General features: G+C 55.0%; 1 protein-coding gene across 3 annotated transcripts in view; it reads right to left on the bottom strand.

The window, feature by feature from the left end:
• Positions 1–191: 191 nt before the first annotated feature.
• Positions 192–24,294, bottom strand: part of LOC124506877 (cadherin-23) — a 43,669-nt gene continuing 19,566 nt past the window's right edge. The window contains exons 9-33 of one of the 3 annotated variants that reach the window (XM_047072895.1): positions 23,246–23,371; positions 22,717–22,920; positions 20,223–20,681; positions 17,063–17,179; positions 15,686–15,910; positions 14,952–15,121; positions 14,592–14,729; positions 13,576–13,695; positions 11,620–11,797; positions 11,269–11,480; positions 8,788–8,979; positions 8,520–8,633; positions 7,533–7,662; positions 7,173–7,424; positions 6,931–7,092; positions 5,150–5,406; positions 4,691–4,788; positions 4,155–4,275; positions 3,991–4,070; positions 3,788–3,828; positions 3,544–3,604; positions 2,947–3,076; positions 2,622–2,744; positions 2,151–2,255; positions 192–1,274 (exon numbers count right to left, since the gene is read on the bottom strand). In XM_047072895.1, coding sequence (XP_046928851.1) covers positions 948–1,274; positions 2,151–2,255; positions 2,622–2,744; positions 2,947–3,076; positions 3,544–3,604; positions 3,788–3,828; positions 3,991–4,070; positions 4,155–4,275; positions 4,691–4,788; positions 5,150–5,406; positions 6,931–7,092; positions 7,173–7,424; positions 7,533–7,662; positions 8,520–8,633; positions 8,788–8,979; positions 11,269–11,480; positions 11,620–11,797; positions 13,576–13,695; positions 14,592–14,729; positions 14,952–15,121; positions 15,686–15,910; positions 17,063–17,179; positions 20,223–20,681; positions 22,717–22,920; positions 23,246–23,371 — 4,142 coding nt within the window. In that variant the 3' untranslated portion in view covers positions 192–947. Of the gene's footprint in view, positions 1,275–2,150; positions 2,256–2,621; positions 2,745–2,946; positions 3,077–3,543; positions 3,620–3,787; positions 3,829–3,990; positions 4,071–4,154; positions 4,276–4,690; positions 4,789–5,149; positions 5,407–6,930; positions 7,093–7,172; positions 7,425–7,532; positions 7,663–8,519; positions 8,634–8,787; positions 8,980–11,268; positions 11,481–11,619; positions 11,798–13,575; positions 13,696–14,591; positions 14,730–14,951; positions 15,122–15,685; positions 15,911–17,062; positions 17,180–20,222; positions 20,682–22,716; positions 22,921–23,245; positions 23,372–24,294 lie in introns of all 3 variants that reach the window. The other 2 variants (XM_047072892.1, XM_047072893.1) reach the window with 2 other exon arrangements.

Raw genomic sequence — 24,294 nt, 5'->3', positions numbered from 1 at the left:
CCCACTTGGCCACAGAAGGCAAGCAGAGTGGGCAAAGAAATCCTACTTGGCTCCTCTCTGATTGGCCCAGGGTCGCAGTGGGTCAAAGGAACCCCTGAAAGTCAGGCCCAGATCTGCCCTGCCCTTCACCCTCCCCCCTTCCCTGGGCCAACCCAAGGGAGGGTAGTTTACCAGAGCCAGAGCTAATTGAATGAATTGAATTACTGATTCCTTGTGAGTTGCTTTTCTTATTTAAAATTCAGACCATTCCAGAAACGTTCAGTGAGTACCAGTTAAACAAAATCAAGGGGAAAATGTTAAGGGAATAACTTAATTTAAAAAAGGAATACACACAAACACATTCAGAACCCAAGAGAACACCAGTCATTTCTCTTTAGGAGCCGGGCACATTTGGGAAGCCAGTGAAATGTAGAGAACGCGGTTCGCCGACGTTGACCATGTCCATGTGGGGAGGCAGGGATCACTGTCAGCCCCTAGCTGGATGTCCAGCTGGGGATGTGCTAGAAATGCATTGGGACTTGAACTGAAGTCAGGGAGCCAAGGCCAGGCAGGGTACTCCAGCTCTGGGCCTCCCTCTTCTGGTCTGAAAGTCGGGGGGAGGGGAGGGGAAGAGGCCCCGCTTGGCCTCTTAAGAGCTCAGCCTGGGCTGAGTTGGTCCTCACGCTCCTGAGCCCCCGGTGACCCTCCTTACCTGTGTCCTTAGATGCTTAACATTTTTGTTTGGTTTTCTTAAAAAAATAACAAATTTTATGAAGATAGAGGTCAGGTGCTGAATGGGCATCTGGCAGAAGTGGAATCTGAGCAGCTGGTGCGGGCTGCCACCAGGCCAGCCCGAGGTCGTGCGCCCAGAGCCAGCCTGGGGAGGGGCCCACACTGTGGTCCTGCTCTGCCCTGCCCTGGGAGAGATGGGGGCAGGTGCTGCTCACACCGGCAAGGCTCCCGTCTGGTCATAGCTCTGTGATCTCCAGGGGGCTCTCCAGGATCACATCACGAAGCTTGTGCAGGGGTGTAGATTTGGCTGACTCTGTGCGGGCGTTGCGCTCAAAGGCACTGGCTTCAGCTGTGGTCAGCGTCTCCAGTGAGCGACCCAGGCCCTTCTGGTCGTCCTCGGGCAGGCTGTTAAGGTCAGTGGCCAGCAGAGTGCCCGTGCTGCCGTGCACCGCGTGGATCCCGTCAGGCCCCTTGAGCTCTGTCGGCGGCTTATGGCGGAAGCGCAGGCTGCCCTGACCGGGGCTGTGCTCCCCTGGCTCCTCCTCCAGCTCAGTCTGGATCAGCTGCAAGAGGGCAGGATCCCCCAATGGCTCTGAGACCCACCCATGCTCAAGGTCTTGCCCAAGGGCTGAGCAGGTGGATGGCCCCAGAGTCCCACCTCCTGTGTCCACATTTCCTTCCTACTGCCCACAGGTAGCTCTGCAAGCACCTCTAGGCTTGTGCTGCAGTGGGCTGGCCTGTCCAGCTGGTGGCAGTGTTTCTCACACTGGGTACAGAGGGGAACCCGGACACTTAGGGTGTTAGGGATGTGTTCTTGCTTCCCATGAGAATCTTGAATTTTGGTATTTGCTTTGAGAAGGGTCCTGTGGTGGAGTTTTGGTATCTGGAGTTGTCAACAATTTGTCCTCGAGCAGGACATGTAGGGAGTGTCCACAGGTGAAGTTGGAGGGGTGATAGGATATAGTAGAAACTCAACACATGGTGGCACTTTTGTCCCGGGTGGAGCTGTTCATTGTTAGCCTATTCCGTTTGGGAATTGGCCCAACTGGAAATCTGGGGTTTTGCAGAAAGTGAATTTTTAAAGTGTTGACATCATTGCAGGCAAATAAATTTATGTAGGCCCATTCGACCCTGCAGCCTGTTTCCTATAAGGACATCAGATGCCTTTTAAAGGCATCTTTTTGGGGTTCAAGTCTGAGAAACACTCCTCAGCACCCACTCTAGGAAAGCCCACTGCAGAGCCCAGAAAGGAGACTGGGCCTGCCGGCTGACTTCCTGGGCCCCACCCATTGCTGTCTTTGGCCCTGGCTGCTGAACTCTAGGGATTGAGAAGGATGTGGGTGGCTGGAACGAGAGATTGAGCGAGAGAGGGAGGGAGGGAAGGAATGAGCACCCCCAGGGCTGGGGCACAGCACACAGCTCCGGGCCCGCCCGGCTACCTCAGAGATGGAGGAATGGCAGGAGGAGGCTTTTTGCACCATCCGCTGTGCAAAGAGCTTTTTGAGCCGCAGGTAATCCTCCAGGACCACCTTGAGCAGCGATCCCTGGGGGAGCGAGAGGGTTAACCCCCCACCAAGGCCTTCCCCTGCCTGTCATACCCCTTGCTCACTCCCATAACTCGGATGGAGGTGATGGAAGGTGCATAGGCGCCTGATCCGAGGGGAAAGAATTGGGAGCAGAGCCTGGTGACAGTGGCCAGCTAGAACCCACGTGGGCTCCAGGCCACTGCAGGCTGAAGTAGCTCCTGGTCAGCCAGATACCCTGGCCTCTCTGAGCCTCGAGGTGGAGAAAGCTGTTTCCCAGGATCCTCCCCCATCCCTGTATCCTGGGGAACTGGTCTAAGCTCAGCCAGAGGCCTGGGTGCGGGCCCCTGAGGGGGTGTGGTGCAGAAGCCTGCAGGGAGGGCTTACCTTGATGGGTCCCTCCCGAATGATCTGGCCCAGCTTGGCAATGTTGTCGTACTCTTGGATGGCTGCCCGCAGGTACCGGTCATCATCAGGCTTGACTGCTGCTGGTTCACGCCCAAAAGTTCCCTGGGGAGAGGGGACATTAGCCGGAGCAGAGGTAGACCGCATGCACACGTATGTACACACACCCAGGGTAGTGGATACAACCCGCCACCCTCATCCCCCAAGGAACCCAGCTCCTTGGCAGGCAGTGGCAAAGACCTGCTTTACCTCCACCCCGTCCCGCACGGTTGTCCACCCCCTGCCCCTAGCTCTGGCCAGGGCTCACATGGGTGCGGGTGGGGCTATTCCATAGGTCTGCGATCTCACTCAGGTTCTCCGGCAGGTCGTCCTCATGCTCAGCCTGGGCGGCCAGCTCCAGGTTCCGGCAGAAAGGATCCAGCCACACAGGGTTGGCCCTGCAGGTGGGGAGTGGGGTGGGTGGGGTGCGGAGGGACAGATGCCCTTGTAGCTTAACCACTAACCCCTGCTCTTTTCTTTGGCCAACGGTAGTACCTTCCTGGGACTGGAGGTTCATGGCCTTGAGAAGTAGGCCCCTAGCCCATTGCATTTGGGCGCACAGCCACGCTAGGATCCCTCAAGAACCAGGACATGTTCATCTCGATTAGTTTTGGTACAGAGGCCTCACTCTGCACCTGGAGTCCAAGTCTATGTCTGCTGGAACTGGGGGCCCAGTTGGGGTGTTGATCCCAATCCCAGCTCAGCCAACACTTCGTAGAGAAAGCCGGCCACCAGGGGGCACCCACACCCCAGATTTTAGCTGGTCTGGTCCCTCAGAGCTTGAGGGGTGTCAGACAATCCGCTCCCACTGGGTCCTGGGCATGCCTCCTCAGAGTGACCCTGAGGTCTCAGGGGCCCCACTCACCCGTCGAAGGAATACTTGTTGGTGTTGGGCATGTCCATGATGTCAATGAAACCACGATTTCCTGTAGGGAGAAGTTCTGGGGCATGGAGGGGAGGGAGGCACCCTGCTGGGGCTGGTGGAGCCTGAGCCAGCCTTATGAGGCCTAGGTAGGCACTGTAGGCCCCCAGAGGCCCCTCCTGCCTTGTCATCCTCACCCCCCCAAGCCCCCGCCCCGCCTCAGTCCCCCATCGTAGCCCTTGCTCACCTGCCGAGCCAGCCACAATGGCTTTGAGCTTCCTCTTGTGTCTAGAGAGAAGCAGAGAGAGGGGCTGGTGAAGGAGGCTGGGTGGGGCTGGTGAAGGAGGCTGGGTGGGGCTGGCATCTCAGGGCCCTGCCTGCCTCTGTGACTGTCCCAGGAGCAGGGCTGGTCAGCCTTTCCCAGGGCAGGGAGGTGTAGGAGTCACTCACACGGTCCTGTAGTACCAGTTCATGAGGATGAACAGCATGGCAGCCAGGAAGAGGAGAATGGCCAAGACAATGATCGCCATCTGGGAGAGTGGGGCCAGGCGTGAGTGGGCGAGAGCACCCAGGGCAGAGGGGTGGTGGGGCGGGGCGCCACCAGGAGTACCTACCTGCAGGGCGGACATGTCGTCGGGCAAGCGGGCAGAGATGGCAGGCTGCACGTCCAGGACATTGTAGTTCCGGAAGAGGTTCCGCAGCTGCTCCTTGTTCTCGTCAATCATCTGGATCACCCTGAGTGAGGGGAGGGGGCCTCAGCTTCCCTCTTCAGCCATTCCTCAAGAACTCATCCCACTCAGAAGGCTCTGCTGAGCTCCTGCCTCCGACCCCCAGATCCACCCCCACCAAGCTTTGCAAGATCAAATCCCACTCAGCTAGAATGGTTTTGTATCTTACAGGGGTTACCACTCCTCATACAGGATCCTGCTTGTTTCCTCACCATCCATGTAATACTCCCCCATTTTACAGATGGGGAGAGTAGGACTCAGAGGGGTGGAGCTCTGCTCATACCCGCAAACTACTCTCTACTAGCCCTGCCCACCTCTGGGCGAGAGCCCCACACAGCAGGCCTGATGGTGTTATCGGCCTCTTTCGGTGGGTCCCCTCCCCGGCTCCAGGCAGGCAGGTGGACCGACCAGACCCCACCCACCGGTCCACGTCCAGGATGCGGTTGGTGTCGCGATTCACCACGTGGATGAGCAGCTCTGTCTGTGCGAAGTTCACCCGACCCTTCTTGTCCACATGGAACTAGGTGAGAAGAAGCGTCAGGGGGCGTGGCAGGAACAAGGAATGGGATGGGGAGCTGCTCCTGGCCTACCCTGCCGATAAACCTATCACTGCTGAGTGCTCACGGAGGACCACGCGTGATATCAGTCACTTGGCTGCATTGGGCCAGGTGCTATCACTGGCCCTATTTTTATAGGTAAGGATGCTGATGGCTAGAGACGTGGAAGGACTTTCCCAAGGCCATGTAGCTAGGGAATGACTGAGGGGCTACAGAGACCCCCTTTCATTCCCCTGACCTCTCCGCAGTGGCAGTGCCCCGTCCCTGTGGCGTGGTCCTCCTCCCCTCATAGCCCGCAGACTCAGGGTGGGTTCCATGGGGCACCTGCACGTCATCAGTGTTGACAATGGCACCGGTGATATTGGAGAGCAGGCGGATGAACTCCTCCTCAAAGCCACGCACGCGGTCGGGGATCTCGTTAATGACGATCTTAACACGCTGGTCGTCCCTCAGGATATAGATGCCGATGATGGCCGTGTCATTGTGGCCTGCGAGGTCCCGGGCCACAATGTCCACCACAAAGTAGCCAGGGCTGTAGGCCATGAAGAGGTCAAAGGTACGCAGGATGCCATCCACACTCCCTGCAGGAAGAGCCCGCGGGCAGGGTGCAGCTCAGGGGCCACCCAGTGCCCCTCAATCCCCTGGGAAGGGGCGAGGGCCAGGGGCATTTGGACACACTGAGGGGAGGCTGCATCTCAGGCCACAAGTCCCCGCAGGGCCTAGCAGAGCAAAGCTGACAGAGAAGGTGGCGGGGGGGTGGGAGGGGGGTGGGGGACAAGTGAGCATGAGTGTTCCGTTCATCTGAAGGAGCAGCAGTTCTGACCTCCTCTTGGTGGATTATTATCCTGGGAGAATGCAGCCAGTGCTGCCACAACCGGTGCTTCTAGAGATTTCTAAGGTTTTACTTAAACACTGCAAGTTAAAACACAACTGTGGGCTGCAGTGTCCCAAGGGTGACAAGTCTGGGACTCCACTGTCCCAGGCAGCGGCGATGGGAGACGTGTGAACACCTCGGTGTCTGTCTCTGTCACACACACATGCACTTCAGAATTCCACAACCATACTAGAGACATAACCAGAGGTCGTACAGTAGTCTTCTCTTAGAAGACCATAGACCTGGGTTCAAGATCTGCCACTTTCTCGCTGTGTGACCTTTAGCAAGGTACACAGCCCCTCTGTGTCTTAAGTTACTAAACTAAGCAGTAGGAGATGAGAGGACATAGGGATGATGTCTGGTTGTGTGAATTAGCCTTCAGAGGATGGTTAGGGGGAGCATATCTGAAGACAGAGGTGAAGGTCAAGATGGTATTTCAGGAAGTGAAGACAGGGCAAAGGCCAATGGAGGATGGTACAGAACAGGCTGAAGGAGTGAGTGGTGAGGGGCTCAGCTTGGGTGGGCATGGGGCCCTTACAGATAGTGGGGGGCTGTGGATCCAGGAAGAGGAGGGACCAGGAGAAAGACCTGGTGAGCTTTGAAAGCCAGGCCAAGGAGTCTAGACTGACCCCTGTAGGCGAGAAGAATGGGGAAGGTTTTGGGTAATGGGACACCCTCCAGGCCTTGCAGAACCTGACCCAAGAGGCTCAGTTGTCCACACAGGCCGATGCACAAGTAAACATGCACGCTTTCAGGTACATATGTGCTCTTTGAATTCTGGCTCCTCAGTGCTTAGCACAGTGCCTGGCCCGGGGGAGGGGGAGGTGCATAAATAGGAAGATAGGTGGACACACCAAAAGGAGGATGGGAAGGTGGATGAATGGACAGATGGGTAGATGGGTAGACGGATGCATGGACGGGCTGACTGACACCCGGGTGGGTGAACGGATGGATGGATGAATAATGGATGAGAAGATGGGAGAGATGGAAGGAAGGAGAAAGTGGGTGGGTAGATGTAGAGATGGAAAGGGGGATCAGAGACTAGAAAGATCAGTGGGCGAATGAACAGATTAACAAATAGCTGGCTGAACGATGGCCAGATGGGTGGGTGGACCGAAGGACTGACATGGCTGGCTGGCCAGCCACTCATACCCTGTGGTGCCCACACAGACCCCATCTCCTCCAGACTACAGTCCATGCAGTGACAGAGGTCTTGGGTGGAGGCTCCTACCCATGGTGAAGACCTGGCCCACGTCCTCAGAGTCATTGGCAAGGGCCCGGAAGTAGTGGATGGCCAGGATGCTGTAGAAGACCAGGCTGTTGTTGCCAACGTCTGCGTCCAGGGCCAGCACCTGGATCAACTCTGAGCCCACCTTGGCATCGGTGGCCACTCCTGCAGAGAACGGGCAGGTGGGTGTAAGCGGCAGGGCAGGGGCCGCCCTGCCCCCCAGACCCAGGCTCTGGCCCCTGCACCTGCAGTGTACTCAGCCTTGGTGAAGCGCGGGGGCTGGTCGTTGATGTCTTCTAGCACGACGCGCACCTCCTGCAGGGTGAGGTCAGTGACCAGGTCGAGGGCTGGGGAGGGCCCACGGGGAGGTGTCCAGCTGCGATTGCTCGAGGCCTTGACGATGAAGGAGAAGACGGCTTCACGCTCCCGGTCCAGGTCCCGCAGCACCAGCAGACGCCCGTCAGGCTGCAGGTGGAAGTTCTTCTCTTCGTTGCCGGCTGAGGATGGGACCACGGCACAGGGTGAAGGGGCAGGGCTGGGGTGGGGCATACTTGGGTCATCTCCAGCCCCAGGGTAGGTAGGGCACTAGCCCTGGCAGGCCCCACCTGCAATGAAGTAGTACACGATGGCGTTGGGGCCCTCGTCCGCATCCACGGCGCCTGTCACGTTGCCCACGAGGGTGCCACGTGGCGAGTGCTCAGGCACTGTCAGCAACTGGTACTGGGGGCTGCCTTTCTGCAGGGGGGAGGGGGATGTCACATGAGGGCCAAGGCCAAAGGACCTTGCGCAGTACCTTTGTAGGTGCTGAGGGACTTTATTGCCCAAGGCTTGTGGGGTGAGCAGGACCTCTGTAACCTCAGGGGAGCGTGGGCTGGGCCTGGTCTGGCAGGTTCTATGAAGTATCCCAGCACCTGAATGGATGTTTGAACAAGGGGGCACACTCTTTTTAAAAAAAAAAAAAACTTAAAAAAAAAAAAACAACTTATATTTTTGAGACCGAGAGAGACAGAGCTTGAGTGGGGAAGGGGCAGAGAGAGAGGGAGACACAGAATCTGAAGCAGGCTCCAGGCTCTGAGCTGTCAGCACAGTGCCTGATGTGGGGCTCGAACTTGGGAACGACAAGATCATGACCTAGACCAAAGTCGGATGCGTAACCCAGCCACCCAGGTGCCCCAAGGGGGCACACTCTTATATGCACATGGATGTGCACTCAGAGCCTCCAGGGAATGTCACCCCCATGTGCCCACAAGAAAAAACCCCATCAAATTGTGGAGTATGAGTCTACACGAGCAGCTCAGCTGGCCCCAGCTGGGTGAAGCGAAGCTCAATTTTAGGTTTCCTGTGTGCTCTTGTGTGTGCAATTAGGTGAGTTACAGCACTAGGGGTCAGGCGTATTTGCCTGCTTTTTTGACTGCTGGGTAGTGCCTTGAAATAGCAGCAGCTCAATAAATGTTGTAGGAAGTGCATGCAGTTTCTGAACGTAACCACATGTATATGGCACAGTGTGCACAGGAGAGCCCTGCGTGTGTACTTGCAGGCGGGGAGTCCCTGTGTGGGTGCGGGTTGGGGGGAGGGGGAATGGGCGAGCTCACCGGGGGCCTCACAAAGAGAGGTTCGTTGTCGTCGATGTCCTCCAGGGCCACTTGCAGCGGCTGCATGGTCTCGTATGGCACTGGCTGGCCCAAGTCGCTGGCCACCAGGATGAGCTGGGGGGGTGGAGGGGCACAGTCAGAGGAGGGCACTCCCTGGGGGCCAGGTCACCGCCCTTGTGGGCATTCTAGGTGGGGAGGTGGTGGCCCTGCGCCTAGAGGACAGCCCCTCTCTTGGCCCCGCCCCTCGCATTGGGGCCCGCCCCCTTACGCTGTACACAGCCTGTTTCTCGCGGTCCAGGCGCTGAGCGGTCTGGATGAGGCCGCTTATGGGGTCGATGGTGAAGTACTCCCAGTCCCGGTTGCCGGCCGTCTTCAGAAAGCTGTAGCGCACGGCCCCGTTGAGGCCCTCGTCCTTGTCTGTGGCATAGACCTCATATACATTGGAGCGCGGCGGGATCTCCTGTGGTGGAGGGTGGAGGGGCATGGCAGGCAGGCTCCTGGGCCATCTGAGAGAATGCCAGCTCCCACGCCCGGATGGAGCTCTTGTGCTTTGTCCTCACTTAGCAGAATGCCCTTGCCACCTTCTGGCATCCTTAGGAAACGCCTGCCTGCTTAGCTGGACTCTCCTGGAGTCTCGGCACCTGCTAGAGCCTCCCTTCACCCCACCCCCACTCCACTACCCAGTGATGGTCCCAGCTGGTCTCCATCCACCACGCTTCAGAGTCTTTCAGGGTTATTGCCCTTCCAGGGCCTTCCCCCGTCCCTCGGATCCCATTGCATGCTGAGATTTGGAAGGCAGAAGGGGAATCCAAAAGCTGAGGCCACAGCTACCATTCTGTTGCTGGGTCTGTCTTGCTCTCTGCTACCCTAATCACAGGAGCCGTAGGTGTCCCCAGACAACACCGTCGACCCAATGGGGTACATGAAAACGAGGGTACGTGAAAATTACTTAACGCAGCTGGTTCTCTGCGAGACACAAATCTTTCAAAATTTGGAGTCTTGAAGGGAAAAACGTAGCAAATGGGCCTTTGTTGTGGAAAAAGAACTAGATTATTATTAATTTATACCTTGCCTCGTTCCACAAAAAAAGATTTGAGACAATTTATAAGAATGTATAAGTTATAGGGGCGCCTGGGTGGCGCAGTCGGTTAAGCGTCCGACTTCAGCCAGGTCACGATCTCGCGGTCCGTGAGTTCGAGCCCCGCGTCAGGCTCTGGGCTGATGGCTCGGAGCCTGGAGCCTGTTTCCGATTCTGTGTCTCCCTCTCTCTCTGCCCCTCCCCCGTTCATGCTCTGTCTCTCTCTGTCCCAAAAATAAATAAACATTGAAAAAAAAAATTTTAAAAAAAATAAAAAAAAAAAAAAAAAAAAAAAAAGAATGTATAAGTTATAATAAGAGCAAACAAGTTAAAAAAAAAATCGGGGTAAAGAAAAAGAAAATGGCGGCACCTGGGTGGCTCAGTCAGTTGAGTGACTCTTCTTGATGTTGGCTTAGGTCACGATCTTGTGGTTTGTGGGATCAAGCCCTGCGTCGGGCTCTGTGCTGACAACACAGGAGCTGCTTGGGATTCTCTCCCTCCCTCACTCCCTGCCCCTCTCCTGCTTGTGTGCACGTGTGCTCTCTCTCTCTCAGAATAAACTTAAAAACATTTTTTTAAAAGGAAAAGAAAATGATTGGCAGGAAGATGGAAACTGAGGAGTAGGGGTCCAGGTTTGTGCACTAAGTCCCTGCAGGGTCATTTGGGGTAGGCTGACTGCTCTGAGCTCCCTGGCAGGCAGTGCAAAGAGGACTACTCTGTCACTGCAGTAGGTGCTGGAAAAAGCAACTCACAAGGTAGGTGCACAGCGTTTCCTAGAGCGCAGCCCTGGGACAGATTTCTCCTGTGGGGTCTCCTTCTCAGAGGAGACAGAGTGACGACAAGGACTTGATGCTGACATTCTGAGAGGTGGAGGCATGCTGAAGTTTGGGGAACAGAGAGCAAGTGGGAGACACCCCGATTATACCACCAGGGGGCAGGTCGGGCCTGGGTGCTGAGTGGAAGGAGGAAGGGACAGATGAAGGAGTACTGCCTGTCTTTACAAGGCAATTTAAACAATTTTTTAAAAAAGTTTATTTTGAGAGAGAGAGGGAGAGAGAATCCCAAGCAGGCTCTGCACTGTCAGCATGATGCTGGACATGGGGCTTGATCCCATGACCTGAGCTAAGGTCACAAGTGAGACCCTTAACTGACTGACCACCCAGGCGCCCCTCCAAGGCAATTTAGAGCAAGGAACGAAAGGGTGGGGGAATTCTGGAACCTCAGCCACTTCCCCTTGTTTCTTATTTTGATGCTGGTACTCAATTCCTAGGCATGGTATCAGCAGGAACAACAGACAGACGGAAGGAACATGTGTGTTTATTTTGAGACACCAATATGGGGGGGTGTGAGTTTCCGGGGAGACTGGCTTTTCTGGTAGACTTCTCGGAGCAAGAGATGGGGCATCTAAAAAACACCCAGAAAAGTCACTTTCTCAAGGTCATTGGCTGGTAGCGACAGAGTCAGACTTGGGCCCCTTGTGCTGGCACAGCTCAGCTCATACTACTACCCGCTGTGTGACACTGAACAAGTCTGTCTCCCACTCTGGCCTCAGCTTCCCCACTTTCACAGAGGGGCCCTTTCAGTCTCCCAGGCGTGACTGCAGGAGGAGGGAGTGGGCCGGATATGGGAAGGGAGATGTTGGTGGGCGGGAGGACCAGGGGACAGCAGTACCTCTCTGATGTGGAGGACGGTGCCGTTGGGCGGGCGCACGAAGACGGGGCGGTTATCATTGACGTCGATGACCTCCACCAGGAGCATGGTGGTGCCCCAGAGTGGAGGCTGTCCGCCATCCGTGGCCACCACGGTCAGGTTGAACCTCTCGTAGGACTGCAGTGGCCGCTTTGTGGTCACCAGGCCTGAGTCTATGTCCACGTGGAAGGCCTCTGGCAGGTGGGACAAGAGAGCAGGGCCTGGCTCTGGCTGAGACGTCCTTCCCATCCCTCCTCCTCCTGCTCCTCCTCCTGGCCCTGGGGCTGCCCCTCTCACACCCAAGGCATCATGGGTGGGGAGCAGACTACTTACCCACGCCAGGGCCCTCAAGTGAGTAGGCCAGCTCCCCATTGGAACCCTCATCCTGGTCGGTGGCCATCATGGTGATGACTGAGGTGCCTGCCGGCTCATTCTCATACACGCTTGTGCTGAACTGGGGCTTGGAGAACTGTGGCCGGCAGTCATTGACGTCTAGCACCTGGATCACCACCTGGGGGCGGGGTGGGGGGAGGTTGAGGTCAAAGGTCAGGAGCATACTAGGTTGCTGCTTCAGGTGACCCGCTCACACGGGAGTAAGCCAGGGTGGACAGTGCCCACTGTTGGAGTCTGACCTCAATGTCTTTAACCCCGAGTCTCAGTTTTCCTCACCGTTGGGGACGGTAGCATCTTTTTTTAAAAAATTTTTTTTTCAATGTTTATTTATTTTTGGGACAGAGAGAGACAGAGCATGAACGGGGGAGGGGCAGAGAGAGAGGGAGACACAGAATCGGAAACAGGCTCCAGGCTCTGAGCCATCAGCCCAGAGCCTGACGCGGGGCTCGAACTCCCGGACCGCGAGATCGTGACCTGGCTGAAGTCGGACGCTCAACCGACTGCGCCACCCAGGCGCCCCTGGGGACGGTAGCATCTTATCTCTCAGGGGCTAGTGAGGCTCACCCATGATGGTATGTGTGCCCAATGCCTGGCTCAAGGAAATGCTTTGCAGCTAGTACTGTGGTTACAGGATCATCTGCGTCTGGGCCCAGAAGCAGGGAGCCCTCCTCGCCCACCTCCTGCTCTGCCCTCTGCTGCTTCCCACAGTGGCCCTAGACATCTGACTCTGATCTCTGGATCTTAATGCTGGGCTGTGCTTCCTCCACTCCCAGAAGTTCTCTCTTGCCGGGGACCTGTGTCTGGCTTGGGACTTGGCTCCCTCTGCCGACCCCACAGCCCGGGGCGGGTCCTATGGACACAGCAGGTGAGGAGGCCCTTTCCCCGCGTAGCTCCCATGGCCCTGACAGCAGCCTCATCCGAGTCCTTCACGGCGGTGATTTCAAGAACCCCTCTCCGTGCACAAAGCACTTGCCAACTCCCCATCTCCCGGCCTCACCACTGCCTTGGGCAGGAAGCATCATCATTGCTGCCCTTTCTCCCATCCCCTACAGATTTGACAACTGAGGCTCGGAGAGGTCACATGCCAGATGCAGGGTGCTCAGCTAGTGGGATCTCTGTCTTCTGGCTCCAAATAATGGGCTTTTCCCAGCACAGCACATGTGACACGACACAGCCCATGTGACAGGGACAGGATTCGGGTACGTGTGAGAGCTCCCAGCCCCTTCCCCCCCTACCTGCTCACAAGAATTTGTCTTTGCCCACCCGACTTCTCACCCACCCCCACCCTTTACCTTGGATGGTTAGGTTATTGCGGGAAGATGTGGAGGAACTGGATAGAGAATGACAGGACTGGAGAAGGCAGAACAGGGGGGACGAAAGAAGGAGAAAGCAAAGCCTCAAGGCATACTCTGGAGAGAAGTGGGGATAGAGTTTAGAAGGTGGTACGCTGGCCTCAGGGTGATGGCATCGGTGCTAGAACTGGAATAGGAATGGGGCTGGGAACTGGATCCCTCGCTAATGTTCTTTAAGAGACATAAATAAAGATAATCGCTCTACGATTATGTTTGGTTGCTAGACTGTTTCCTTCCGTGGGTCACCGTGGACAGTGGGACACATGGCACCCCAGGTTTGACTCAAGTCACACTCAGGTGTTTTCAACTGCCTTAGCAGGGGTTTGGCACAAGAGATTTCTCTTCAAGAGTCCCCGTTTCCCCAAGCCACAGCCGTTTTGACTCAGCCAGCTAAGCTCTTGCTGTCTCCTCCTCTGCCGCCATGTCTCTGAGGGGACCGGGTGGCTCTGCTCCCACTCTGCAGTATTCTCTAAAGGAAAGGCTTTGCTCGATGCCCCGACACTTCTAGTCCTCGGTGTCCCTGGCCCAGGCTGGTGGCCCTTACCTGCACCGAATTTTCTCGGCGGTTGCTGGCTATATCTCCAGGGTTGTCTTTGGCCAAGGCAGTCAGAATATAGTGGTCCTTCTTCTCCCGGTCCAGAGAGGACAGCACATAGATGTCACCCTAGTAGGGGGAGGGGGGAATCAGGTCCTTCATCAATCCAACTGATATTTATTGAGTATACACTACACGCCAGACATTGTTCTAGGCTTTGCAGGTGCAGCACTGGACAGAACGGATGACCGCCCCCGCCCCCGTGGAGCTCTGATTCCAGTGGCTCCTCTTATCCCCAGTGCCCAATCCGCCTGGAGACGGGACGGTCAGCCCAGGATGGAAGTCACTCCCTGGCCAGGTATAGAGTGGTACTCTGTAAATAGTTGCCCTTCCTAGGGCCGGGCCAGGACCATGACTGACTGTTCACACCGAGCAGGAAGGACAGAACCCTGTTGACAGGGCAGAGTTCAGGGGGACATGGGCAGGGAGAGGCAGTAGGAGGGAAAGTCCAGTTCCAGCCCAGCTCCTGGGGAAGGCGCTACCTGACCAACCGCCCCCAGGCCACCATGGTCTCTCCTGTGCTGAACTAGCTGCTTTGAACCAATGTACAGTCATTTGAAGTCGTCACCCGTCCTTTCTCTTGAGTTTCTGCTCTCTCACAAGTCTGAGACCTCCCTCCCCCGGCACGGAATACAGTGCCATGTATACAGCAGGAGCTCAAACACCGTGCCCACTTTCTGCAGAGCTTCCTATACCTCTCTTTTGATAGTTTTGAAAAGCAGCCTCGTGGACTTGCATCAGGTTTTCTGGTTTGGGGGAATTCCAAAAGTCTCTGGCCCCAGGAAAGAAAGTGCGGTCTACAGGATGTCTGGGACTGTAGCGGGGCTTGCTGACTTGGTAAAAAAACCTCTGAGGCTACAGACGTTCTGGTGGCATGACCCAGAAACCGGGATGACTATAATACTTTTGGTGGCTTTTCAGCCTACGACCTTGGGCCCTTCCCACTGCCCGGTTTGCCTGCTTACCGTAGCGGGGTTGATGGCAAACTTGCCCTCTCCATCCCCCAGGCTGTACTCAAGGAGGGCAAAGTTGCCTGAGTCGGCATCAGTCGCAGCGACTGTCAGGATGACTGTGCCCACAGGCACATCCTCAAAGACGGCCTCCTGGAACCCAGCGGGCAGGGAGAGAGAGTGGGCCAAGGTCAGTCCTGGAGTCTATGCCCCTTCCCTAAAAACTCACCATGGTAGACAGCCCAGGGCACCACGCTGCTCACGGGGTGGTCATGCCCCTGGGGCTCAGAGGCTGGCAGGGTAAGGGTAGAAGATGCCCGAAGGCCCCAAGGAATGGGCCCAGGTCCTGACCCAACTTGTTGCCCGGCCCCCCACCTGGTAGGAAGGCTGGTCAAAGATGGGGTTGTTGTCATTGATGTCCACGATCTCCAGGTAGACAGGGATCTCAGCTGCCCGGGGCGGAGACCCGTTGTCTGAGGCCCTCACGGTAAAGTTGAGCCAGTGTACTTCTTCGTAGTCCACTGTCCGGTTGGCAATGACTTTCCCTAAGACACAGAGGCACTTGCCGCCAGTTTTGCCACTCCTCACACATGGAAACTCTCCAAAGTATAAAGAGAAGGATCTGGAGCCCTGAGGGGCAGATGTGGTCTCTTGAAGAAGGAGAGTGGCCCAGCAGCACTGCCTAGTGGCAGGCCGGCCAGAGGCCGACAGCAACTGGTGTCCAGCTCTTCTCCTCACTGGAGGCGAGAGAAAGCTTTTCACAAGTCAAAGGGATGAGTACAGGCAAGGCTGGGACCACCTCGGAGAGATCGCTCTCTTGGCTTTCTCACCCCCTCAGTGATCCTGAGAGCGGAAGCCTGGGTGGTTCCCAGCGGCCCTCAAAGGGCCGGTCCAGCCCACCCCCAGGATCAGGCGCTCTGTCCCTTCCTGTGGTTTGGGCATCCGTGAGTGATGGCACTGTGGGCCATACTGGATCTGGCCCAGCCCACTGAGGGGCTATGGTGGGCTCCCGCCCGGAGGGTGACAAGTGGGCCATGGTCCCTTGTGGAGGCTAAGCAGGAACAGACGCATGTCCCCCAATCCTCTTCTGACAGATCTTTCCCACCTACCTGCTGAGGAGTCTTCCAGCTGGACATAGCCCGGGGGCGTCAGGTCCAGCAGAGTGTAGGTGATCAGCCCATTGAGGCCCTTGTCGGGGTCCACAGCTGCCACGGCAATGAGTGTGGTGCCTGGGGTGGCCCCCTCCAGAATCCGCTCGGTGTAATAGGTGATCCCGAAGGGTTTGAACTGGGGCGTATTGTCATTGACGTCCAGGATGTTGACCGTCAGCTTGGCTGGCGTGGAGGCAGGAGGTGAGGGTGACGTGAGGGGTGCCACTGTGGCTGGACCAGGCTTCCTAAGTCTCAGTCAAGGCTGGAGAGGGTGGGGCCTTTCACTGCCCTCCCGGGACTCCCTGGAGCTTGACCCAACCCTTGTGTGGTAGCACGTGACCCTTTTCTCTGGTCTGGTTGCTCACTCTTCCGTAGGGGAACTGGCTGGGTGACCTTGGTGGAGCTGCTGGCCCTGACTGTGCCTCAGTTTCCCAGGCTGTCCAATGAGGTAGGACTATGATGGTCTTTAAGACCCTTGCCACGGTTCAGCCTTCTACTTCCTGTCTGAGTCGTCCCCTCTACATAACCTGCCCCGGCCCTTTGCCTTCTGAGTGGAGAACATGTAGGCCATGACCAGATCTGCTCTTCCTTACTGAAAACTTGGGCCTCTGGTCTGTAATAATAAGCAACCAATATCTGCCAGGCCTATCTCCCCACCCCAGCCACTGTCCATGCCTCATGGACATGAGGCAGAGGTGGCAGAGGTGACTTGAGGCTACCCCTTCTCCACATCCCCCTCCCCTTCCCGCTCCGCCCACACAAAATCCCCTCTGTTAGGAGCCCCTCCCAGCTCATGCCTAGGGCTGCAGGTGGGGGGGGGGGTAGGGGGCAGCCTTGTGCCCTTCTCTGCTCTGGCGCCTGTGCCCTCCAAAGTGGTGTCGTGGCCTCCACAGACATTCATGTTTCCTTGCACTTTCCTGTCTCTGGGCGGACCCCATGGCTTCCTATCAGATCTGAGGTTCCTGTCACACATGCCAGCCACACCTCCTTGTTAGTTCTGATAATGAGATTGTGGCCTACGTCTCTGTTGTTCTGTCATTTTCTCAGGGCCCGTCCAGCCTCTACCCAAGCCTCCTTCCCACTCTGAGACTTTGGGTTCAAGATCACACATAGCCCTGGGCTTCTGGACCCCCACCGTTAAGCTCTGACCACTGGGACACAAGGCCACCCTGAGCCTCACGGTAGCTGCCACCTCTCATGCTCTTCGCATAGCCTGACGCCGGGCAGCTATGACCTCTCATGCTCTTCGCATAGCCTGACACCCGTTCCCAGCCTGCTGCCCCTGCCCTGATCGGCTCTGAGTGACCCAAAGGAGATGCCCGGGGGGAGCCTTACCATTTGGCACGCTGACAGAGCGCTCTGGTAGGTCACTGGCATTGTCGATCACTGAGAGAGTGACTTCATAGGTGGCAACCAGCTCCCGGTTCAGTGGGGACTTCACCATTACAGACCCTGTAAGACCAGACTGGGTTCAGTCTGAGGGGAGCCCCCTAAAATCTGGGCCTCCCAGGGGCTCTCCTGGCTAGCTCTCCCAAACCACACCAAGGGCAGTGGTCCCCAGTAGAACTGGGACAGGCTGGTGACATCTTTGGCTGGGATGAGGCCACAGCCACCTGCAAGCTGGGGGCACCTCACTCAGCCCCTCACTCACTGCTTACTAGTCAGGTGGACTTGGGTAACATCTCTGTGCCTCTGCTTCCTCATTTATGAAATGAGTACCTACTGCATAGGGCTATTTTGAGGATTATGACAGTAAAACGAGTTTCCATTTGCAAAGGGTTCAGAACAGTGCTTGGCATAGTGCCATGTAATCGCTTGTTCCAAGAATGCTTACATTCTACAACAATGTGAGTATACTGAACACGATTGAACTATTGAACTATTGAATTAAGATTGTGCATTTTATGCTCCGTGCATTTTATCATTTAAAAATTGCTTGTATTCTAGGGGGACCAAGTATAAAAGAAGGTCAAGGCAGCTAAGAAGTCCTGAGGGTATTCCCTGGAGGGGATGGTGGTAGGGCAGGCTGGATAGTCAGGCCAACCTCTTTGTCTTGATTACGTGGGCATGACAGGGCCTGATTGTGGGGAACGAGGACTGTCCTGTGGAAGTACTAGCAAGGAGGTGTTCTCTTTTCTCCTGCCCACTGCCTCCCACGGCTGCTGCCTGCCCCTGAATCTCAGAGGAAACTTCCAGAGGCTTAGGCTTGGACTGGACAGACCTAGCTGGGCCAATCTCAGGGCTGGCTCTGTTGGAGGGCCTGGTGGCCAGATCCTAGGTGAAACTTGCTCTCTCCAGCTCCCTCTCAGAAAGTGTGGCCTCTGGGATTCCCTTCCCCCTTGGCAGATCCCCTGCTGGGCTTCTGTCTTCCTCGGGTCCCCAGCCATGGGGTGGTCACTTACCCTGGGCCGCTGCCTCCTCCTCCTCCTCTTCCTACTCTCGCTCCCCGTCCCCGAGGTTGGGGAGCGAGGATGGGGAGAGGGTGGCTGCATTCAGTCTGCAAAGGCTGGGCCACGGCCTGGGCCCCACAGGATGGGAAGGGTGGTAGGGGTGTGGTATGGAGGAAGGCAATGGGGTGAAGCAGAGATGAGGTGGGAAGTGACAGAGAAACAGAGCTCAAACCTGCAGGCCTGCCAGCCATGAGGAAGAGAGAAGAGGGTTAACATCAGTTAGTTCAGGGTGCAGAGGGGATGGAGTAGAGCAGGGCATGGGGAACGGTAGGGTTCAGAGCAGACCAGGGCAGGAGGTTTGAGAGGGAAGGGAGTGGAAGGGAAGAGGCAGGGGGAAGGAAGCCAGGAGCAAGTGGGAGCCCCATTGGATAGAAGCACTCAGGGGACTGAGGCTCTGGCAAGAAGAAAGGGGAGGGAAGGTAAGCAGGTGAGGTAGGGAAGTCATGAGGAAGAGGGGGCAGAGAAGACACTGGAAAGAAAAATAGAGAAAAGAGAATCAGTCATAGGGAGGGAGAACAGAGAAAAGTGGTAGTAGAGGCATCAGTGGAACATAAGGTGGAGCAGGGTGCAGGGCCGCTTTCCATGGTCCTAACCAACTACTGTGGGGGGAATTTTGCTAACCTGGGACACGGCTAACCTGTCTAAATTCTCCTAGTGCTCATGGTTTTCCTGTCTTCTTTTTAACTCTGGGCCTCAGATGCATTTTGAGTGAATCATACTCTTTGGTTCACTGCACCCTGTGGTCATTGATACCACTCTTGTTTTATGTATGTATCTATTCCCTTTTATTCCCACAAGCCTCTCCCTCTTTTTCCCCTTGGTCAATCACTGTAATGGACTGAAGTATATTTTTCACTTGAAAGCGTTCCTGAAAATCATATATTGTGTTTGTGTATTTTACATTTACACAAATGGGATTGTGGTATATATATATCCCATTCTAAGGTCTACGCACATTTCTCTGTGAATGTAATCTACTGCTTCTGATTGCTGCATGGTATTCATGGTATACACTCACCATGTTTTACTCTCCAATCTCCTAGGGATAGATGCCCAGGTGGCCTCCAACTCCCACCACCAATAACATGGCAGGAAACATGACATATAGTCCTGTTACTGACCTGAGAATGTCCTTGGGACACATACCCAGGGAACAGAATTGTTGAGTCATGGGGCATGAGTGTACTTTGTGCTAGATTGCTGTCTAGATGGTGGAAGTGGTCTAGACTCCAATAGTAGTATACGAGTGTTCTGATGTCCCCATATTGTCACCAATACTCAATACTGTCCAGCATCCTAATATCTGCTAATTACATATGGAAAACTGTTATCTCAGTGCTGTTTTACTGTGCGTTTCTCTGAATAACAATGATTTTCAGCATTTTGTCATAGCCATATTAGTTTTCTGTCACTCTCTGGGCCTTCCAAGAAGTGTAGTTGTAGGGTTCCCATGTCCCCTTCCTAACTCCCTGGAGTAGCAAAAACATGAAACTTTTGGGAAAATGGGAAAACCATCAAAGTTACAATAATCTGCGTAGATCGTGAAAGATAAACCACAGTTCTCCTTGTTTTGTGATAGTGTAAGAAAATCATCAAGGGTATATATAAAATTTACAGTGGCCTAAATGACTAGCATACATATGAAGAAAGTGTTCAACCACCTGGGTATTAAAGAAATACACATTAAAACAAGGTATGATTTTCCTATACAACTACAAATGTGAAAACTTAACAGTGTTTATTTAGTACTGGCAAGAGTGTGGTGAGATGGGCGTTCTCATGGAACGCTGGTAGAGTGAGGGAATCTGGAAGGCGAGATGGAGCTGGAGGAGGAGGAGAGAAGAGAGAGGGAAGGAGCCAGGGAAGGGAGGAAAAATAGAGGGAACAATGTGGTGTGGGGGTAGGGGAAGAGAGTAGGAGGAGCAGCTGAGGGAAGGGGAGGAGCAGAGAGGGAACAGAAAGAAGGGAGCATCGGGAAGAAAGCAGAGGGCAAGGAGACGGGCAGGGAGTCAGGGGTGGGGTGGGAGGGGAGCAGGCCCTTGTACCTGTGTTGATATTCACAGCAAAGGCATCCTCCTGGTCAGGCACCAGGCGGTCAGTGTCGTCCTTGGCCACGATGCCGATGATGTGGTACTCCAGCTTTGGGTTGAGGTCGCGGTCAATGGCGGTGACGTTGGCAATGACAGTGCCTGGCTCAGCCGACTCCAGCACGCTCACCGTCTGGATGGGGTTGAGGAACTCAGGACGGGAGTCATTGATATCGTCGATAAGGATGGTGATGATAGCCGTGCCTGAGAGAGGAACAGTGCCCCTGTCGGTGGCCACCACTGTCAGCCGGTAGGATTCCTGCTCCTCCCTGTCGATGGTGGCGTTGGCGACACGGATGACCCCAGTGACTGGGTGGATGACGAAGCGGTCCTGAGCCCCAGCTTCTATTCGGTAGATCAGCTCCCCATTGAGGCCACTGTCCCTGTCCGTGGCTGTGGCCTGAAGGACTGAGAATCCTGTGGGGGTGGGTATGGGGAGTGACTGAGCAGAGTGGCTTCTTCCAAAAACCTTATGCCAGATACATTTTTGGTGGTTCCTAAGGGCCCCTCTTGCCATCGTCTTGCCAGTGGTTATCTTTTGTATGTTTCCCATGTTTGAAACTTTGTAGGTAAATGGTATCTCATTTTATTTCATATTCTGTGATTGAGAGATTGAAAAATTTGTAGTAATTTAACGATTAGTTGTATCTTGTGCAAATTGTCTGCCTTTGACCTCTGTCCATTTATCTGTCAATTTGTACAAATTACATAGTTATGGTAACTGGTGACAGATACCTTTTTCTCAGTTTGTTGTCTCCCTTTCTTTTTTTTTTTTTTTCCAACGTTTTTTATTTATTTTTGGGACAGAGAGAGACAGAGCATGAATGGGGGAGGGGCAGAGAGAGAAGGAGACACAGAATCGGAAACAGGCTCCAGGCTCTGAGCCATCAGCCCAGAGCCTGGCGCGGGGCTCGAACTCACAGACCGCGAGATCGTGACCTGGCTGAAGTCGGACGCTTAACCGACTGCGCCACCCAGGCGCCCCATGTTGTCTCCCTTTCAATATTGGTTGTTATTATTTGGTGTAAAGAGGATTTAGTTTGGTATGCATCAAACTATAATAGTTTTCCTTTTTTAAGATTTGTTTCTCGTATGCTTAGAACCTCTTTGTCAGAAATCAGAAAAATATTTACCTAAAGTTTTTCCTTTTATTTGTAAATGTTTTCTACTCTTATGTATTTTCTCTAGAATGTCTTTAGGTTTCATCTCGGTGTCTGATAGAGGGTGAAAACCTACACTAAATTAATAGATATTTTGTACATTAGGTAGGTCTCACAACTGACTTCACTGTGCCCCCCACCCTTGTTTTAAAATATTTGATTTTTAAGTAATCTCTACACCCAGTGTGGGGCTTGAACTCACAACCCTGAGATCAAGAGTTGCATGTTCCACCCACTGAGCCAGCCAGGAGCCTTTCACTGTTTCCTTTATTACATAATATTACCTTCTTTAATTGACCAGTATCTGTTTCTGGGTTACTCTGTCCCGGAGTCTTGTATCATGTGGTTTAAAAAAAATTTTTTTTAAGTTTATTTATTTATTTATTTATTTATTTATTTATTTATTTAGAGAGCATCAACAGGGGAGGGGTAGAGAGCAGGAGAGAGAGAGAGAGAGAGAGAGAGAGACTCCCAAGCAAGTTCTGCATTGTCAGCACCGAGCCCGATGCGGGGCTCGAACCCGTGAACCATGAGATCATGACCTGAGTGGAAATCAAGAGTCTGATGCTTAACCGAGGGAGCCATCCAGGCGCCCCTCATATCGTATGGTTTTAAAAACCTCAGTTTTGTAATACGTAATACTATCTGGTAAGGCAAATCTGTCTTATTTATACTTCTATCTCAAAATGTTCTTATTCTTCCAGATGACCTTTAGAATCAAATATAACCCCCAAACCATATTTGATTTTGCTGGGAATCACATTAATCCTATTTTGACTTTAAAACAGTCAGTTTTAGGGGCACCTGGGTGGTTCAGTCAGTTAAATGTCCGACTTTGACTCAGGCCATGATCTCACAGTCTATGAGTTCGAGCCCCGTGCTGACAGCTCAGAGCCTGGAGCCTGCTTCGGATTCCGTGTCTCCCTCTCTCTCTGCCCCTCCCCTTTGTGCGCTTGCTCTCTCTCTCTCTCTCTCTCTCTCTCTCAAAAAATAAACGTTAAAAAAATTTTAAAACAGTTTTTCCATCCAGGAACACAGATGGAACATATCTTAATAATCTCATTTTACAGATAAACACTGTGTCAGAGCAGAGAATTAAGCGTGGCTTGGTTTTTCTGACTCCCTCTCCAGTGCTCTCTCCAACCCCCTACTGCCCCTCTTTCTTTCCACTGCAGGTGAATTCTGCCTCCAACCTGTGGGGCTCTGATCTCCAAGGACCACTAAGCAGCTCCTGCCTGGGGCCTGGGGCCCGGGGCCTGGGGCCCGGGGCCCGGGGCCTGTCCCTTGCTTACCTGGTGGACAGTTCTCCAGCAGGTGGACTGTGAGGGTGGGATGGCTAAAGGTGGGCCAGTTGTCATTGTCATCCAGTATGGTGACCAGCAGGTCGGCTGTGCCATTGAGTAGCCCAATGTCCTCAGCCAGCAGCAGCAGCTCCAGGACCGGGGGTGAGAAGGCTTCCCGGTCAATGATAACACCTGACCTCACCGTCACCACGCCTGGTGCCCGACGCCACCAGCCGGGAGACACAAAGGAAAAGGGGTACGGTGGGGAGACAGGGCAAGAACCAACCGGGAGGGGACAGAGAAAGACAGGGGCATGGTAGGGGAGAGAGAGGAGAGAGGGGCAGAGAAGGCGACACAGTGACTTTCTTCCCCAAAGGCTTAACAACCAGTGGAATGGAGGTTGTGAGGAATGGGGTCTCCACGGGGAGCCTGGGTGTCACTGAGAAGGGAGGCCCTAGGTCTAGCAGTGGGTCACTCCCACCCCAGCAGAAAGACTTGGAGCCCGGCTCGGAGTGCTGGGGTGGCACAGAGGCCTTACCCGTGCTGTTGTCGATGTCGAAGAGGCCACCCTGGGAGCCCAGCAGCTGGTAGGTCACCACGGCGTAGATGTCCAGGTCCGCGTCCAGGGCCAGGATGGGCCCATTGAGCACCGTGAGGGGGGTCCCTGGGCCAGGGGGAGAGGGGTCACCACAGGGCCAGTCTGGCCCCCGCCCTCCCCCTCCCCCGCCCGTGCCCCCGTGAGCCATGGCTGACGATGGATGAGAGGGAGGGAGGTGAGGTGGACGGGGTGGGGGAAGCCCTGGGCCGGGCTGCGGCAGCCTTGGCAGACTGACGCAGATGCCTGGGGAGCAGCCTCAAAGCCCTGCTGGGGAGAAAACACAACAGCGGTGAGCAAGCCCCTCCGGCCCGCCCGGAGCGCGCCTGCCTTCCCAGCAGCCTTTGAGGGTCGCTCCGTGGGAGGGTCGGGGGCTCCCTGAGCGTGTGGGCCCTGTCTAGCTATGCACTTCCAGCCCAGTCTGTCCATACAGGTGTACAAGACGCTCCCTATAGGCGTCTGGTTGTACCCGGCTAGGCACACCCACGAGCGTGCAGGACTTCGTGTTCACGGTCACGAGCACACATGTGCACTGAGCAGGAGCGCTGGCAGGCCTGGGATCCCCCCTGGTTGGGCACCTGTCTGCCTCTGCAAGCGGGCACATTTGCACACGGAATGCACTGCGTAGGCCCCTACCCATGTACCTAGGTGTGTGTGTGCACATGAGCAAGCCCACACGTGTGCCCGGACACGGGCGTGTACTGGCACACACATGTGTAAGCGGGTACACAGGCAAGATTAAGAAACAGAGTGGGGACGCCTAGCCGGAGACAGGAACGTCCTACTTAGCTCACCTCTTTCTGATTTAGGACCTAAGCTTTTGGGTCTGGGGAGGCTGGAGGCGGAGTAAGGGGCCCTCCCCGGGGACACAGTGAAAAGGAGATTCTATCCCTCTGAAGGGAGGCGGGGCTGCTCGGTGTACTTGTGTGGGGAGAGGACTAGGCTGGCCTACCCAGGGCCGCTTGGTCCCCCTCCTCTGATTCCAGGTGCTC

The sequence above is a fragment of the Lynx rufus genome, unplaced genomic scaffold (assembly GCF_022079265.1).
Source record: "Lynx rufus isolate CCGP_SWC_20201006 ecotype Redwood Valley unplaced genomic scaffold, mLynRuf1.p SCAF_11, whole genome shotgun sequence".
Classification (NCBI taxonomy): Eukaryota; Metazoa; Chordata; class Mammalia; order Carnivora; family Felidae; genus Lynx; species Lynx rufus.
Note: the sequence above shows the minus strand (reverse complement) of the source record. Positions and strands in the feature narration are given on the sequence as shown.